The following is an 18,099-nucleotide window of genomic DNA, read 5'->3' on the forward strand; positions in this document are numbered from 1 at the left end:
ACTTTGATTTTTAATTGTTGCCTCTGCCACAAGGGAATCGCCTTCGTCTCCGAGAGTTCGAATCCGACTTCGATCGAGATTTCGATCTGTTTGGCTTTAGTTTTGGCTTTGGCTTTAGCTTGGTCTGAATCTGCTCGGTGTGTCTCACCTGTTCCCGATTTGGCGATTAACATAAATCAGAGGTCATAAGGCGAGGGAGCCGAGCTGGTGGCGAATGGTGTCTGCATTTTTTTTGGTGGCACTGTCTTGTGTTAACGAGCTTGTAACAATTTCTGCAGACAGCGCACGCGGTCCGAAAAATGCCAGAGCCAAATGCGAAAAGTGAGAAATTCAAAATTAATTTCAACGCCTACGAGGGGAGAGATGGGTGCAGATAAACTGGAAGTTTTGTGGTAATTATGCTGCAGTCTCCTCTCGGCCACTCGGACGACAACCTGGCCGAAATGCTTAAGCGTATATAAATTAAGTTGTTAACATGACAATGCGACAAAACAGTTCGAGGAGCGACTGCGAAACAGGATCAGCGGTTCGCATTCCATTCCCGATTCCGCAACTCCTGTTGGCCAACACGGACCAGCAAACAGTGTCACCTCGCTGCGGTGGACTGACGTAATGCCAAGTACAGTAAGTACGGCAATCAGGGGCCCAACAATCGGGCGGCAAATCACATAAATCAATGTCACTCCGCTGCATGCAAAGAGCGAGCGGAAGGGAGAGGGGAATAATTGACTTCTCGGGGGTCGGAGGGTGATGGGAAAATTGACAAACTGTCAGACATTGACAGGCGTTTGGGGTTTAATTGAAATGCAAAAAGCGCAAGCGCCAAAACAACAACAACAACCACAACAACAACAGCAGCAAACACACAAAACAAGATGGCGCTTGCGATTAATAAACAAAGCGAAAAGGCACATAAGGAATGCTTTATGTGCCGCACACAAACAACCAAACAGAAGCGGTAAAAATAGTAGACATTCCGGAATAATTTAATAATATATAACAATTTAATATTGCTAAATCAGATATCAAATACTTTGATCTTAATTCAATCAAAATATATATTTGAACCCACAACAATGATGCCAAATTAAGAAGACCTTTGTAATAAACACCATTAAATGTTATTAGCTAAAAAAACCTTTAAATTTAAATACGAATCTCTACAATTGTGACCTCAGTTGTTTTCTGTGTCTGCTGTTGGCTTTGAAGTTTTCAGTGTTGTGGCCATAAATTGTGATTTATCAATGCATGACAAAATGCGTTTGCATTGTTGTTTTTCCCGGCACTCGCCGTCTCTTTCTCGCCTCGTACATCGCTCTCTGTCGCTCCTCTGTTGGCCCAACATTTGACACCTTTGCGCTGCGCTTTACTTGATTTATACTTTTTCAAAATAAAGCTCACAAAATGGTCGACTCGTCTTCTTTTTATTTTCCTTATCTTGGGGATTTGTCTTCGTTTTTTTCCCCCAGCTGCTTTGCTTTTGTGATGTTATGCAAATTTCGTTTTCATTTCACACAAAAACACACACAGGCATTTAAATATTTAATTGTAAGTGAAACAGAAACAGAAACACGGTGAAAAGATTTTTGTTCGGGGGGCGGCTAAGGCTAAGTAAATATGTGCCGAGTAAATAGATTTTCCTCCTCAACGGTGCTATTTATTGCGCAGCTTTTGTGCGCTCTCTTTTGAGTCGTTCAGTGGCAATGCCCTTTGCCATCTGAGATACGAGCCGGGACACAGTCAAGATGCTGGGGAAAAGTGGGGGGAGCAGTGGGAGGGAAGGGGGTGGGGCAGAGTGGGAGCCTTGGGGTGTTAAAGGGGCGGAAGGACGAGTCCCTGCCCAGTGAATGTTGAGATTTGCTATCTCAGTGTAACATCTTCCACTCGGGGCGTCTCTCTCGCTCGCTCTGCAGAGGACACTTTATCAGCCCGCTTTTTGTATCTCTCGCCCCAGCAGCAGTCCGCTGTATCTGTATCTGTGTTATCTAACAAAACATTCATTAAATTTTTCGCAGTCGTTTTGCAGTCTACCCTTAACTTGGCTCACAGCGCATGGCCGCCCCCTCAATCCGGGGGTTGTTTTGGAGCCACCCATCCACCCACCCACACATATATACATACGTATATATGGTATATATCAAGGGAAGATAACCAAGATAGCGGACGGAAAATTTCTATATCTGATGCTGTGCTTGTGGGTGGTGAGGATGGCCCCACAAAATGGGGTTTGTTGAGCTTGTGTCTGGCACATAGAAGTTACTGTCCGACTGTGAAATTTAATTTAAAAATTCAAATTTTACGGGCTCCTTTTTCGCTTTTTCGTTTTCCCTCGACTTGGTGTATCTTCCTGGCTCCTTTTCCATTTTCCTGCAGCTGTGCGAGGGGGCGTGACTCAGGTCGTGGCTTTCCCTGCAGCTAATTTGCCTAATTAAAACATCAGCTTAACTCATTTCCATGCTCAAGCTGCGACCTGGCACGAAACTGTTGCTAAAAATCACACCTGCCCCTGCAGAGCCGAGTTGGATATAAAAAATCAATAAAATGTTATATGGCCAGCAAACAGAACAAGCCATTAATGTCGCTCATTAATGCTGCTCAATGAATTTTACGATCCAGTCTGGGGAGGGTTTCCAACCAGACGAAGGCTCTTTTCAGAGCTTTGTGTGTTTGTGTGCTTGTCGCATGGAAAGGCTGAAATGTCAACGGGCCATTGTTGTGAATTTTAAGCAGCAACAGTGGCTGCCAGAGGTTGACCCTAAACATGGAGAAATCGAGGGATAAAACAAGGAAAAGTAGGAGTAGGAAAAGGAAATACCTTAAGCCTTCAAGAAATTGAAACCTACTTAACTAGAAACCTAATACATTTTCAAGTATTAAATTTGCTCAAGATATACTTTAACTTCCAATCAAATCCCTGCAATTTCTTTGAGTGCAGTGACTTGCACTAAAAGCAAAACATAGTTGCATAGACTGACAACCCCACTTCTCCCCTTATAGAAACCCAAGCTCCCATTGGAAGGCATGAAAATCGTCATTAATATTTGTCACTGGCCATTGAATGGGGGCAGCGCGAACCTAAATAAATTATGGAACTGGCCAAAGGGGCAAGGTGGAGCCTTGTGGTCAGTGGCTGGCCAAAATGAATGTGCGCTTAACACGCGCACCACCCCCTCGCCCCCTGAAAACCCTACCCCCCTCCCCCCTTTCCCCGCTGAATGCGTGTTCGTTGTCTGTAAATCGAAAAAGGGTTAGAAAATTCACATTGCAACCCTATTTCCTTGGCGGGGGCGGTGGTGTTTGGTTGTTTGGGTGTGCTGTAACCTGTGCAAAATTATGCATTTGCATATTAAACAGTCACCATAAATTTCTGTGATGGAAAGAGAGGGCGAGCAAAAGCGAAAGCAGCCCAAAGCCGCTGGATTCCCGCTTAACAAGCTCCCAAAAAAAAACAACAAAACCGAAACTAAAAAGAGTTGATATAAAATGAGAAGAAAAAAAGACAAAAAGTGGCCGAGACAAAAGGCTGGCTTGGCCTTAATCATCGACGGGCAACCCTTTGGCAACGGGCTGGCAACGTTTGAGCCCTGCTTTGAGCCTCTTTCATTATTATTATTGGCACGCCCCGTTTTTGCTGCGTTGCGTTGCGCTTCGTATCGTTAATTTTTAATTGATCTGCGCGGCTGCATTCCCTTTTTTTCGCCCATTCGCCGATCGTCAGGTTCGTCAGCTCTTTTGCCTTGTGGCCCCAAGTGCATTTTAATAACATTAGGCCCCCACTTAACGAGATCTCCTAGCGCCCCAATAAGAACAGCCGAAAAAAACAGGCTTAATGCCCGCGATTGCGTATACGCCCCGTTGGCTGCGTTCGATGGATGATGAAGCAGCGGCCAAAAGGAGCAACGTACATTGAACTTTTTCGCAAGTTTGTTGGTTCGCTTTCGTGGTTGGCTTGTTGTTTTTATTTTCGATCTGCTTTAGTTTTGATTATCGATCGTCTGCCCTTGTGCATTTAATTTTTAGCGTCACAGCCTACAATCGATTCGATTTTCCCACGGGGAACCCGAGATGCCACAGCTGGCCCCAAAATGTGTTAATTAGTTTTCCCCTCCGCCCTCTCCCTTTCCCTCTTTCGTTTTCACTGCTGCTCTCTCTTTCTCAGTGGGCTGGCCACGAAATTCGTTGGCCCGCTGCGATCGTTTAAGCCTGGTTTATGGCTGCCCGCTAGCTGTTAGCTGTTGAGCTGTTAGCGTTGAAATACGCCCGCGGATTAATAATTAATTAAGCTCTATTCTCCAAATGCATTTATAAACGATTGTGTCAAGTGTTGATGGGTTTATTGTTGCTAACTATTTCTAAACGGCAACAGCAACAGCGAGATTTTCTTGGTAACGCTCGAAGCGGCATGCAAATGTGACATAAGCCAATGTAATAAGCGTAAGAATAAATAATTTAAGCTTTGTGTTACTTCGCTGTTGTTGTTGCCATGACGTGGCCGTCGTTTTGTTCAATTTACTGTGTGAAAATTCGCATAAATTAGGCAGGCAGCAACTGAGGCATAAATATTATGCAAAATGCAAGCGCCGAGTCTCGCCCCCTCTGATTCCCCCTGATGCCCCTCCTATTATATAAGTCACGATCGGCGAGATGAGCAGCTGCCTGCCGACTGACTGAGATTGACCCCAAGTTTAGTTTTGTGTTCTCTGCGGATCTGCGGTTTTTGAACATGGATTGGCAATTAGCCATAGACATTAAATGTTGCTATTAATAGACATTTTTAGGGAGTGATTTTCCTTCGAAATATTACCTACTATTTCAGTTTTTTTTTTTGAACGGGAAGTATGTGATTTTTGTGTGGCAAATGTGACAAATGCCATTCAAGGCTGGAACCGAAAAGGCTTGGCTATTTTGGTCGAGGGGAGGGCTTGTTACCCTCGGGCTAAAAGCGAAAACAAAACGAAACTTTAGCGCTTATAAAAGTTTTCGGGCCTTATAATTAAATGCAATTATTGCGACGCCAGCGGGCTGCTTAGCCAGAGTTCAGCAACAACAAAGGAGCAGATCGACCGATCGGCGGAACAACTGGAAAACATATGTAAGCGAACGGGGCCGCCAGAACTGAAAACGGCGACTGAAAACTGAAAACCGAGAACAGAAAACTGAAACCGAAACTGAGTTGCGGGCTAAAATACATAAATTAAAAATTTGCATTGTTCTGTTTCGAAGCTTGGGGATCGGGGATCGGAGATCGAGGATCGAGGAGGAGGAGGTGGCGGAGGCACACACACAAAAAGAACTTTACAGTGTTTTGCGCTGGAAGAGTAACGACTTGTTGACTGTTTTCATACAATTCGGAAATTTAATTAAAGGCGGCCCCAAAGCAGACAATGAGGACCGGTTCCCCGCCCCCTTTTGGCTGCAGGTGCATCGGTGCCTCAGTGCTTCAGTGGTTCAGTGCCTCAGTGGCTCAGTGGTTCAGTGGCTGAGTGGCTCAGCATCGTGGCATCGTATGCAAAATCCGGCAAAACTTGACCCTCGCGTCGCGACTGAAGATCAATACAATTGCCACCCAAAGAGTTTCGGGGCCAGCGGTCTGTGATTTCAATGGTCAGCCCTCGGCGAAGGCCGGCAAACACAATTGAATTGCATTTCAAGCAGCTAAGGACATTTGAAGTTGATGGGCCGCATCCTGTGCCACCAACGAAAACCGAAAGAGAGAGAGAGGAGTGAGCGGTCCATAAGTCAGCTGAGTGCCACATAAATTTTAATTTGTTGCATATTTTGTCAACGAAAAAGTCAAGTCAAGTCGAGCTTCGATCTGCGAGGAGCTGGCTAACTGGCTGACTGGCTGAGTGGCTGACTGGGGATCCAGCTGTGAATTTCTTGGGAATTCCCTACGTCAGCGAACGGGGACCAGCGGGGATAATAATGGTTTATTTATGTTAATGTTATGCAATCAAAACGCATACGATTTAAATGCCAATAAAAAATCAACGCCGAGCCACGCGAAGGCAGCGTTTAACAGTTTGTTTGTTTGTGGCCGTGTTGTTATGCTTGTTGCCTGCCTTTTTACGCATCTTTAATAGACCAATTTTTCGTGTGCTTGGCTCTTCTTCTGCGTTCGCTGCTTAAGTCTTTCGTTCCGCGGTGGCGCCACAAACCAAGAAAAAAGAAAAACGAACCTGAAGAACGACGAACCTGACCGCGACAAGGTTACAGATATTTTCATAGTTTGTTGATGATCCAGCTCGATAAAAACCTAACCCACACACAAAATACAAACTCCGGCTGCTGTCTGATTATGTTTTTAGTGCGCTAAGTGATAATGATGATGCACCTCGATCGTTATCGGCCAGCATCCAAATCGAAAGCATTTTTCCCATACCCCCCGACTCCAAGCGACTCCAATCAAGAAACGTAAAGAGTTTCTGGTTCCCGGAATCGTATTATGACATTTGAGAACTTTCACGCTGCTTTTTATGGCCTTTGGCGACAGAAACGTGGTCCGAGATTGATGCTCATGGCCAGCGATTTCCCAGGAACTCCTCCCCCTCCCTCAATCTCTTTCCCCCTCCACAATTCAGTTGCTGAATTTATTAGTTAATTTGATCGAATGTGTGGATGCTTAACCCAGCGGGCTGTATTCCCAATATCTGTGTATCTACGATTTGCTTACCAGTCTTCGCTTTGGCTTGATCAGCGGTCGGTTCTGGCCGTTCATCTTGTAGTACAGGCCACAGGCGTTGCACAAATAGTGTCCCGTTCCGTCGCGTCGCCACAGTGGCGTCGATGTGGCACCGCAGTTCACACACTCGCGTCCCTCTGCAAAAGTAACACAGAATATGCAAATATTTAGAGGGGTGTTGCAAGGCTATAATTCACGACACAAAGCGGATAGAAATTCTTGGTAAAGGGATTAGTAAAGGTGATTACAGTCCAAGTTATTAGTAACAAAATTAGGGGTTATAAATTATTTTTATTTTACATTTAATTAGTTAAAAAAAAAACCATAACTTATTAGCAAGCTTGGACTGCATAGTTAATGACATGGAAAATGTGACCTGCAAAAATGACTAAGGTTTATATTATTTCTTTCTGTGTCGCATTCTTGGGCGCTTGAGTTGGCGAACTTTCTTGGGGTCTCCGCCGACTTCCGCACATTCGTATGGGTTAATGTTAACCCAAAGCGCGCGACAACAACAACAATAAAACATGATGCACAGCAGCAACAACAACAGCAGCAGCAGCAGCAACAACAGCAACGAAGGGCAACATTTTTCAGCTGTTTCTCAGTCATTTTGATGTCTTTTGTTTTTTATGTGTATGTTGCTGGTTGTGCTGTATTTTTTCCTTAGTTTTTTCCTCAATTTTATTTTACTTTTTTTGGGTTGCTGGGCAAACGCATGGAAGCGGAAATGATGGATTCGCTGGGGTCGGCGGTGTCGCCCCGTCTCTTTCTCGGGGCCATGCTCCCTCTCTTTCGCGCACTGCCTCTGCTGACTTTACACATTTTAATTAAGCAGCGACAGCGGCTTCGTTCTAGTGACTGCAGTTCGCCCCCTCTCTTTCGCTCTCTTTCTAACCGGACCAAAGCCTCTCTTTCGCACTCTAGGGCTGGTTAGCTGGCTAACTGTAAGGCAGCCTCATTTGAATAAGTTTAGTCATAATTTGTAAGCGGAGTTGATTTGACCCGAGAGGGAGCGAGATGAAATTGCAAATGTAACGCGTTATTAACGTTCCACATTACAGTTGTCTTTGGGCCGAAGAACAGAGTTTTCTCTTTGGATTTCCCCCAGCCACTGGCTTTTCCTCGACTCATTTAATGACGCCACTAAATGGGCTTCATTATTTCTGTGCTTAATGCCTCGCTCTTTGTTTGTGCGCTTGTTTTCAAATTGAAATTTAGTCATAAAGTCACTCCCCCAAAACCCCCGTGCACCGAACATTAGCCAGGCCAAAAGGAAAACCGAAAGATTTAACGCTACTTTCGGGGCCCTCAGTCGGCCGCTCTGGCGTAATTAATTAAGCCAGCCTTTTTACATGGCCACATGAGCATAACTTTTATTGAATATTAGCCACTGGCCAAAGGCGCTCCCAAAAACAGAAAAAAATGAAAAAAGGTTAGCAGGGATCTCATTAAGTGCGTTTGTCAAGCGCTCGCCTGCTGAAATGCCATTAGGGGAATTCCAGTTGCGTTTTGATGACAGAGCCGGGCTTTATTTCCTTCGAAAGCCTCACGTGATTTAGTTCACGCAGCTATTGTCACACGTGTCCTGTGGTGTCCTGCGGTGTCCTGTCCGCTGTCCTCTGTCTCCTGGCATGCCAGGCATTTTGTTCTTGAGCTCTCAAAGAAATTAACTAAAGCGCTCTGCGTGTTTTCCCCCTTCTCCACGGCATGTGGTCAAGTAATCTCTTTGGTTTGTTGATTTTTTTTTTTTTTTTTTGTGAGTTGCCCCGGGCGCGTTAAATAAACAGTTCATTTGTTTCCATTTAATCGCAAGTTTGCGCTGCCCTGCTTTATTTTTCGTGGATTTTTGTTTGCTTTTTATGGCACTTTTTAATTGCCGCAGGGCGTGTTGCTCCCTTTTTTTTTGTTTTGCTGCGTAAAAGTGCCGCCAATCAGTGGGGCAACACCCACTGAATTAAAACTGCATAAATTGTGGCGGGGAGGGGAGAAGTTTCGTCAACTCAGAAAGTACTGTTTATTCGCGCGGGAAACGAGGAACTGAATCTCCTACTTTCAGCATTCGCTAGCCATAAATTTTCACCTGCCGCAGACATGCATATTTATGCCACATCTGTCTTCGGTTTGCGCCGCGAACAGAAGCCGCTGGAAAATTGAAAACTTTATGCATTTATTAGTTTGTCATAAAGCAGAACAACGGAGCGCTTGGCATTTAGCATAAAAGGAGCCCTCCCCCAGCCGCATATTAAGCCATAAAGTGTGGCTGGCCATTGTTGGGGTTTTCTTCTTCCCGGCTTTGGGTTTTCAGCTTCCCGGGAAGTTCTCCTCTCCTCCCATCCCCAGCCAATCGGAATATCCACTCGGCAGTTAATAAATCAAACGTGTTAATGATGTTTTTACCCTACGTGCCCACTTTTGACAACACAAAAAGGCAGAAAGGCAGCCAAGTTGGCCGAAATTGAATACAGGCAATCGGATCGCAGTCCCGAATCGAAGTTGGCTGCTGCGCACGCGCACTGGGAATTCTTGGGTTTTACTACTTTTTGATTCGACTTCTATTTATAGCGAGTGAGATCCTGGAGCCGTGTGTTTTATGGCCATCAAGGCATTTGTTTTAGCCTGCCCTCGTCTTTGTTTTGGCTTCAATTTGCCTCCGCTCTTGTGGCTTTCCTCTTTGTTTATTTTCTTATTTTCCAGTGTTTTCCAGCGGGGGACACGTAGCAGGTTGGGCTATGATTTAGTAGCCTGCTTATAACTGTTTTCCAGCTCTGCCCCCACCACTTACATCATCCTCTGTGGTCCAGGGGCCCAGTCATCTGGCCTGGCTGGCTGTAATTTCCTGGAAATTTGTGCACACTTCGGTATTTTCCCTCATCGCCGTTTGTTTTTTACGGTGTGACATTGTCTGGGTTCCAAAAAACAGAAAAAAAAAAAAAACTGGAGGGAAGAACTGACTCGAACCCGAATCCGAATCCGAATCTGAAAACGAACCCAAACTGAAACTGAAACCGAAACTGAACCTGTTTTTAGGGCCTGATTTGGCAGCCTTGTTCTTCTTCTTTCTGGCCCTCGACCGCCGGGTCTAAAGGTCCAACTAACTGTTGCTGCTTGATTTGACATTTGGCGTCAGTGGGCCATAATTGTCTAGAATTTATGTGTTGTACCTTTTTCTCGTTAATTTGTTTGACTTTTCATGCATGTGGGCAGCAGCCGAGCAGATCGAGCCGCAGAGATCCTGAGAACCTCCGTTTTAATTAGTTGTTTGGATTAATATACAGATTTATGGGCTGGTTAGGATAGTTTCAGATAGAGACAATTACTTGGTGAGCAAGACAAAAGACACATGGATGTGTGAGTAAATAGTTGTTGTTGCTGCAGTTCTTTTGAAAACTTCAAACATATAAAAGGAAAATACGTAAAATACTCGAAAACGAAACGAAGGAAATTAATTAAATTGAACACAAGTGTCGGGGCGAAATGAAAAGTATGCGCCTAGTATGAATAATTGCCTCGCTGGCGATCGAAGGGGGTTTATAAATTGCAGGGGGTTGGGGTTGGGGAGGGGCAGTGTTGGGGGGTCTGGGGGTGCATGCCGCAAATAAATGGCAAGCGCCTCATTTTGAGGCCACAGCTGTCAGAGCGCGGACAAAGGAACAATGCCCGCTGTTCGGGACTTAAGGCCCTGATTGAGTGAAGTGAGGTATGTGCGCGAGGATCCCTGGATCAGAGGATCCCTGCATCCATGGATCCCACATGAACCCAAAAGACGAAGGTTGCCACAATCGAGCTGCGAGTGTCCAGTGTCCGTACCCATATCAATTACTTAAAGCTCATTCACAACATTTTTTATTTTCACCTGACAAAAGCCCAAATGGCATCCAATCAATTCCCCGGCCGGCCAACCGGGCAGCCTCGGCAGCCGGGCGATCCTGCCGCAGTGGCAGTGGCAACGAGCCACAAAGCCACAACACATGTTCTTGCGCCCGAAAAACTTATCGCCGGCGATGCGATAAACGATAAATAAATACAGGCCAACAAGATGCTGCCGGGACTAACGAAGGCAGACAATGTTTCTTCATCTCCTCGCTCTTCTGGTTAGTTAAGTTGGCCAGCTGAACGGGCCAACCAACCAAAAAAAAGAAAAGAAACTGTCGCCGGGCCGAGAGAATGAAATAAAATAAAATCTGCAAGCGTTTTGTCAGGCGACTTCTCCCTCTTCACGTATTTTTTTTTTTTTTTTTTTTTTCGCCGGTGGAAACCGCTTCCTCATTTGTGGCTGTTATACAGTCATGATTATGTGGCCCATACGAGTTGTGGGCTACGAGTACGAGTACGAGTCTATTTGCATTCGGTGGGTGCGGCTGGCAGGCGAGGTGTGCTCTTTGTGTGGTAAGAAACGAACAATTGCAGTGGTGCGAAAAGTGCGCGGCAAGTGCCCCACAGTTTGCCCTTAACAGAGGTTAGACGGCGCTAACAGATGTTGCTGCTGTGCCTCATGTGTTGCTGCCACACAGTCGCTTCACAGTGGCAAAGGTTGCTGTGAAGATCTTTCTTGGTTTTGTATTTCTCCCCTTTAAAGGTGTTTCCTATTGAATTTACAAGTTATTAACACGACTAATATTGCCACTATAACGTTATGTTGCTGCTGTATCTAAGGAAATTGCTTCTGCAATTAATCCTACTCTTGATTCTCCTTTAAATTGTTCTGCTGAGTATTTAAACTATTTAAATTCCCTTTGCTGCTGTCAAGAAATGCCTTTAGCATATTTTTCCCTTAAGAGAACTCACTCAAAAGGCAACAGAGTTGCTACTCCGACTAATATTGCTGCTACGGCTAATATTGCTGCTTGCTGCTGTGACTAATGTTGCTGTTGTGTGCCTTTGCCAGCTGGTTTTCTCTTAGCTGGTTCTGCTGCTTGTTTTTGGGGGTTGGCTCTGGCAGCAGAGCGACCCTCACGCACGGCCCAAGTGGCAGCTATAAAGATGTCGTTGTTGCTGTTGTTGTTGCTGCTGCTGTTGTTGCTGTCGAGCCATGCAAAAACGCAACGCTAAAGCAGGTGCAGCAGCCTGCAACTTCCGCAGCGAATGCGAATGAATGTGTGCTCGTTTGCGCTTGTTTGTGTGGTGGGTCTTTTCAAACAGCGGCAGCAACATGAAGTAATTAACAACCACAACAGCAGCAGCAACAACAACAACATCAGCAGAAGCAGCAGCAACATCATGAGGCAGTGGAGCCAAGCAAAGCGTTGACAATAGCATTGAAGTTGCTGCCGCAGTTGCAAGCTTGCAATTGTTGTTGCCGTTGTTGTCATTGTAATGTGCTGATTTCATGGCAGCGCGAATACACCGCGTATACGCAACGCGGAGCGGAGTGGAGTGGAGTGGCAAGGAGGAGGAGGGGCCCTTGCCCCGGGATCTTTGTGCATATTTTTACGCGGCCAGCGAGGCAGGAAACATGCTCAAGTGGCGGGAATGTGGCCAGCATGCTGCTCCAGAGCACATGTCAAGTGCCCCAGTGGCAACACAGAGGGCTTGCCCCCTCCCCTTCCCCTCCCCCTCCCCGTCTATCTTTTTTCCAGAGCAGGAGTTAAGTGATGAGGAGCTGGGAGTGGGATTCGGTCTTCGAGCTTGGGGCTTCCCACGTGAGCGTGTGAAAGAGCAATGGCAATCAAAGTAAGCGGAGGAGGTGGCGGGTTTCAAAATGATAACTACTAACTAAAGTGAAAACTAAAGAGTAAGTGCTTCACGCAGAGACTGCCTACAAAAGGGGTTATCTTGGAATTAAAGAGAAGTTAAGCGTTAAATAATTAGTAAAAACATCTTTAATTCATTTGGAGGCAGTCTCGTTGCACACAACACAGATAATAATTGAATGGTTAAACAATCGATGGCGAGTAACAATGATTATTCACCCACACCGAGATCGCATAATGTCAACAAGCCTTTGTCTTGCTTACCAGCACTTGTCCTCGGCTTTGTCCGCACGGGCTTCGAATCCAATCCCGCATTGCTGCCGGCGTTGCTGTGACCGCTCAGCGATCCCGCTCCGCCGCCGCCGCTGAGGCTGCCCATGGCGGTCGAGCCGCCGTTGCCGCCGCCCACCGAACCGCCCAGGCCGTGCATGCCCGCCGAGGAGCCGCCACCGCCGTGGTGGTGTCCGCTGTGGTGGTGGTGGTGGTGGTGCGCCGCCGCCATGCTGTGCCGCACTGCAGCCGCCGCCACGGAGGAACTTTGGAACATATTCGCCGCGGCCACAGCGGCCGCTTGGTGGTGCGCCGCCGCGTGGTGGTACGAGGCGTAGCTGCTGCTGTCGTAGCCACCACTCCCACCGCCTCCTCCGCCTCCACCGGCACCACTCGCACCACTGCTGTACGCCTGCGCGGTGCCCTCGAACAGTCCGTTGGAGGATGTGGACGCGGAGGCTGCTGCGGATGCGGAGGCGGAGGTGTTGCTGCTGGCGGTGTTGTTGCTGCTGCTGCTGCTCTGCTGCTGCTGTTGCTGCTGCTGCTGCTGTTGCTGCTGCTGCTGACTGCTGCTGGTGGAGTTGGAGCTGGAATTAGTGGTGCTGCTCGTACCTTCGCGCTGCTTGGGCGCCGACGTGTGGGTGGCGCCGCCGCTCGAGGATCCGCTCGCACTGCCGTTCTGGATCGACGGCTTGATGTCCAGCGCGCAACTGGCGTCCGTCAGTGAGGTAGAGCCCGTGGCCTGCTGGTGCATGAACGCGTTCATCACGGCCTGCAAGAGATCGGGAATATATATAGTATATAGGATATCCCCAGGCCATCATCATCAAGTGGTTCCTGCTTTTGGCAAACCTGAATGCTCATTAAACCCGTCAAGGCAAATGCCAAAATAATTCCCGTTTTAAGTGCTCATTTAGGATTCTCAATTAGCAAGCATTTGTGGAATTTCGAGTATTTAATGTATTAATTAAAATCAATCAATTCAAATTCCCCTTAAATATTTAAATACTAAGTATGCATTTTATGGTTTAAATGTCACTTTCGATGTTTTTTCTAACTAAAATGGAATTTATCTTTGATTTTATGGGTTAATTTAAATTATTTCTTTTGAATATGTATTAAGATGCTGATCTTTCCTAAGATATTTCATTGTAGCTCTTATGTTCTCTCAATATAAAATATTCCGCAAACTAAGTTCGATCCCCTGATTTGAGATCCTGATCCCACCAATCCATAAAACCCCTTTAAAAGTACTCACCTGATACTCGGATGGACCGGTTTGCACGGAGTCGGGCGTGGAGTCCTTTGGCGGCGTTGGCGGGAAGGGGAACGAGTGCTGGCCGGTGGCCGTCGTCTGGTGGCTCTGGCCCATCTGGCCCAGTTTGTGCTCCACCTGCGGCTCCTGCGGGCAGGCGAACTGGCCCATGCTCCAGGCGCTCGAGGGGGCGAAGGACTTGTGCTCACTCGTGAGCCAAGGACTCAGGGGCGTGTGGAAGTGCGGTCGGCACACTTGGGGCGTGGCATGGGTGGAGGGCATGCGGGAGGCTGCAAGAAACAGAATAAAAAGAGAAAAGGCGTTCGGTTAAGAATTTAATAAACTCAAGCATCAAGTTAAATGCTGCATTAAATCAATTACGGCCCGAATTTATAACGAAGATTAACCGACTAAGCCGCGACCAGAAGCGATCAAAATTCGTAATAAATGAGGTTGTGTTTCTTCTTCTTCTGCTATCGCTCTTGTTTTCCTCTGTGGCTGCCGCGCAAATTTGCGGAAAAGCTGCGTTATAATTTATGAAACACCAGTCAGCCGATCAGCCATTGAGCCAGTTGGCCAGGCCGAAACAGAAAGAGAAAGAGCCGCCTCAGAACCTCTGACCACCGCGGCAACGCTCGGCAACCTCGGCGGAGGAACCACCATTCATCGCTCGCGGCCTTCGGGCCAACTTTGCATATGGCCAAGACCAAAGCGGCTAAGAGGAGGCGAAGATGGGGAGGAGGAAAAGGGAGTGTTGCGACTGGGACTTCTGCATTGTCATAAATTGTTTAATTTGTATCATAAACAATCGCGTTAAACTTTTGTCCCAGAGCTAAAAAGATCGATCAACGGCTCGGGCCGGCTCACCTCGGCGTTTTGGCCGCGGCTAAAAGTGTAGCCTAAATGTCTGGCAGTGTATAATTTAGCAGACACCAAGTGAGATTTATGTGCGCCAATGCTGCCGGTTACTCCATCGATCCGATCCGATCCTATCCTATATACTATACAGGCGATCCGACAGACAGAAAGACAGATCCCCATATCCTCGCAGCGGGTGTTTTTCTCTGAGCTCTCCACATCGGGATACTTGCAAAGGGGGCAGGCACGTTGCAATTGTTCGGGGCGCACTTATTCTTATTATTATCATTAATATTGGCTGCAGCTCCCCAAAGAGTCGCAACTCGCTGGCCCTCGGGGCTTGTTTGTATGCGAAATTATTTTTGATTATGCAGCAGCGGCAGCCACAACTGCGGCAGCAACATCAGCATCTTTTGCGGCAGGAGCAACAGCAGTCGAAGCTGGTTGGCCAACAGTAGGTCAGTTCATTGCTCGCCGAGATGGATTAGGCCAAATCAAGACAAGAGTCCAAAAGCAGGGTGGATGAAGCGTCGAATTAAAAGTGATTGAACGAATTTAAAATGCTCTTATTTCAGGAATAAAAGCATATGCAATTATCAGAATTTAATAATGAATTATTTGTGATAATATTAGATAAATAACTATTATCTTTAACACTTATATTCAGGTTAACTATTTGAATGCTTATTATTTAATTAAAGTATATGGGAACCCCAGGTATAGAGTATCCATTAACCAGTAGATGGAAAACCCGAAACCAGATCGATGGATCGTTGGATCGCTGCTTTGGCCGGATCGCTGGCTGCGATAATACCCATTTGATTATCCTAATAACAGTGCTTTAGAGGCGATATTATATGTACGTGTGCCTGATTATAGAAATTATCTGCTGCAGCCGCATCAGAAGCAGGAGCATCACCATCTCGCCGTCCGATGGATGCGATCTTGCCGAGAATTTTCCCAGTGCAATGCCTCAATCAAACGTGGTTATTGCTTTTCCCGATCTGCCGTGCAGACTTCACACTTTTGCGCCAGCGACAAAGTCAAAAGCCAGCCAGCCAGCCAGATTCCCCCATATGAAGTCGTCATCGGATCGGCTGTGTGTAATTTGCAGAGATCGGGCGAAATAATACCATTGGTCATGGCAAATTACATACTGTGGCTGCATCTTTCAGCCCGTTGCCAAATCAGTGTCCGATGCGTTCTTTAATTGGCATGGCGAAACTTTCAATTTGCCAGCCGATGGTGTCGGCGATATCGGCGGACTGTTAATGTTAATCCCGCGCTATATATGACTCACTGCTGTTTTACTCGTTCCATACTCGTTTTTTTTCTGCTTGTTTGTGGCTGTTTGCTGCTGGTCGTATAAAACAATTCGCTAATAAATCAAGCTGAGTACACAGCAATTAAAGTTGCAAACTTGAAACAAAAAGAACGACATTTTTTGCTGATGCTTTGGCTTTTGTTTTTGCTTTTGTTGTTCTGGCTGGCGGTATGCAAAGCTCGTGCTGGTGGAAAACGCTGCCCTTGCTCGTCTCCAGGCCACAAAAAAAAGGAAAAAAGTAAACAAAAAAAAAGGCCAGGCAGCCTGACACGTTCTACACAGCAACAACAACAAGAAAAGCAGTTAAGAAACAACATTTTGAAGTTTTTGGCCTGCGCTTGATTTCTTCAAGCTGACAGATCAAAGCCACAGCCAAAAGCCGCCGCTCTCTTTTGGCCCGTTCTCCCCTCTATCTCTCTCTCTCTCTCGCTCTCTCTGTTTTGGCTTGGACATTTCCATGGCGTTTTAAAAGCGTTTGACAGCGCTCAACGCTCTCAGCGCCTGTCCATCTAAGCCAGGTCCGAAAACCGAAAACCAAAAGCCGAAAACCGAATCTGAATCTGAGTCCGAGTCCGGCTTAAAGCGCCTTTTAATTGCAATCGAAGCTGACGCTTGACGACGACGTGAATGACATAATTAATGTGTATATACGTAGGCCGGTTTCTGTGCACTTAGCCGGACGTGTTGGACATTTGAAGATGACAGCTAAACAGGTGAAGCTGCTCCTCCAACTGAAACTGAACGAACTGCAAAGCCGGAGGAGAAAACCAGAGATGAAATGGCTTCAATTAGTTAAATGCATCAGCTGCCGGGCGAGTTATCAAATCGGCCATCGCATCATTTGAATTTCAATGTGAAAGGACAACAAAGCAAAGCCGGGTGGCGAAGCCCATCTTGATAAGGCCCAAAAAGGATTTTCAGCTCTCTCTTTCTCTCTGGTAAATTAAATTCACACCAGCCAGGCCAAAAGGATTGGATTAGGGGTGCGAGATGCTGTCCGTTATCAATTGATGGCGATCAAATCCGCAAATGAGTGAAACGAGACTCTCTAACCGATTTCCAAGGAACTCGTGTGAGATGTCAGTGGCGGTCGATTAGTGGATTCGTTGGATTCGTTGGGTTCAGTTGATTCAGCTGCTTCCTGCCAGCCAGGCCAACAATCAATCATGCGAGCGGCAGGACGAGGACGAGGACCAGGCAATCCTGCAGCTCCTTGCTCCCTGCTTTTCCTTTGGCTGACCCCTCGACGGCACAACAGCAATGCCTGCAGGCGGTGGCTTAATTTATAGCCAGCTACACACAGCCACACAGCCACAGAGCTACCCTCGAGAAACAAGGACTTTTCTTTTCACCTGCTCGATTCAATTCGATGTTGCCTGTGCTGTTGTAGGCGCGTGGCTCCAAAATGCGGTCAAGTGTCTCTCTGTTACACCTGCTCCAAAATTGGAAATTGTTAAGCATGCAGCAGCGGCAGCGGCGGCAGCACAGCCACAACGGGCCATAAACTATAACGGATTCCAGTTTCAGCCACCACCGCCAGCGAGATCGAAGCGGAGAAGTGGAGCTCAGCAGGTAGGTCAGTTTTGGCCGCTCGAAGACACCTTGATAGCAATAGTTGTGCACAGGGAAAATAGTGGATATCTTAAGGTGATTTCACCACAAAATACGCTCAAGAAAGAACATCCTATGATATTTTTACTAATTTAATTATTTTGTGATTTAAAAAGTCTATTAATTAGCTAAGAGAAAAATTACATTCGAGTTTGAAGTGCACATAAATGCCTGCATATATTTTTTGATAACCAGAAACCCCATAAAGCTTATACAGTTATAAAGGTACTATTATTTTCTTTTAGTGCATACCCAGTAGCTAAAGTTTCAGCTTCAATTTCAGCTTCAACTTGGGTCTCCGGACTGCTTAGCATTTTGCGCGCTTGTTTGTTTTAATTATTTCTTTGCTTTCTGCAGTTGCGTGACTCCGACTGACTGACTGAATGACTGGATGACTGCCCGAAGG

General features: G+C 46.5%; 1 protein-coding gene across 1 annotated transcript in view; it reads right to left on the reverse strand.

The window, feature by feature from the left end:
- Positions 1-18,099, reverse strand: part of LOC108099453 (GATA-binding factor C) — a 34,385-nt gene that overhangs the window by 6,827 nt on the left and 9,459 nt on the right. The window contains 3 exon segments of the mRNA XM_017202994.2: positions 6,674-6,819; positions 12,640-13,417; positions 13,904-14,190. Coding sequence (XP_017058483.2) covers positions 6,674-6,819; positions 12,640-13,417; positions 13,904-14,190 — 1,211 coding nt within the window.

Source organism: Drosophila ficusphila, unplaced genomic scaffold (assembly GCF_018152265.1).
Source record: "Drosophila ficusphila isolate 14025-0441.05 unplaced genomic scaffold, ASM1815226v1 contig_791, whole genome shotgun sequence".
Taxonomy (NCBI): Eukaryota; Metazoa; Arthropoda; class Insecta; order Diptera; family Drosophilidae; genus Drosophila; species Drosophila ficusphila.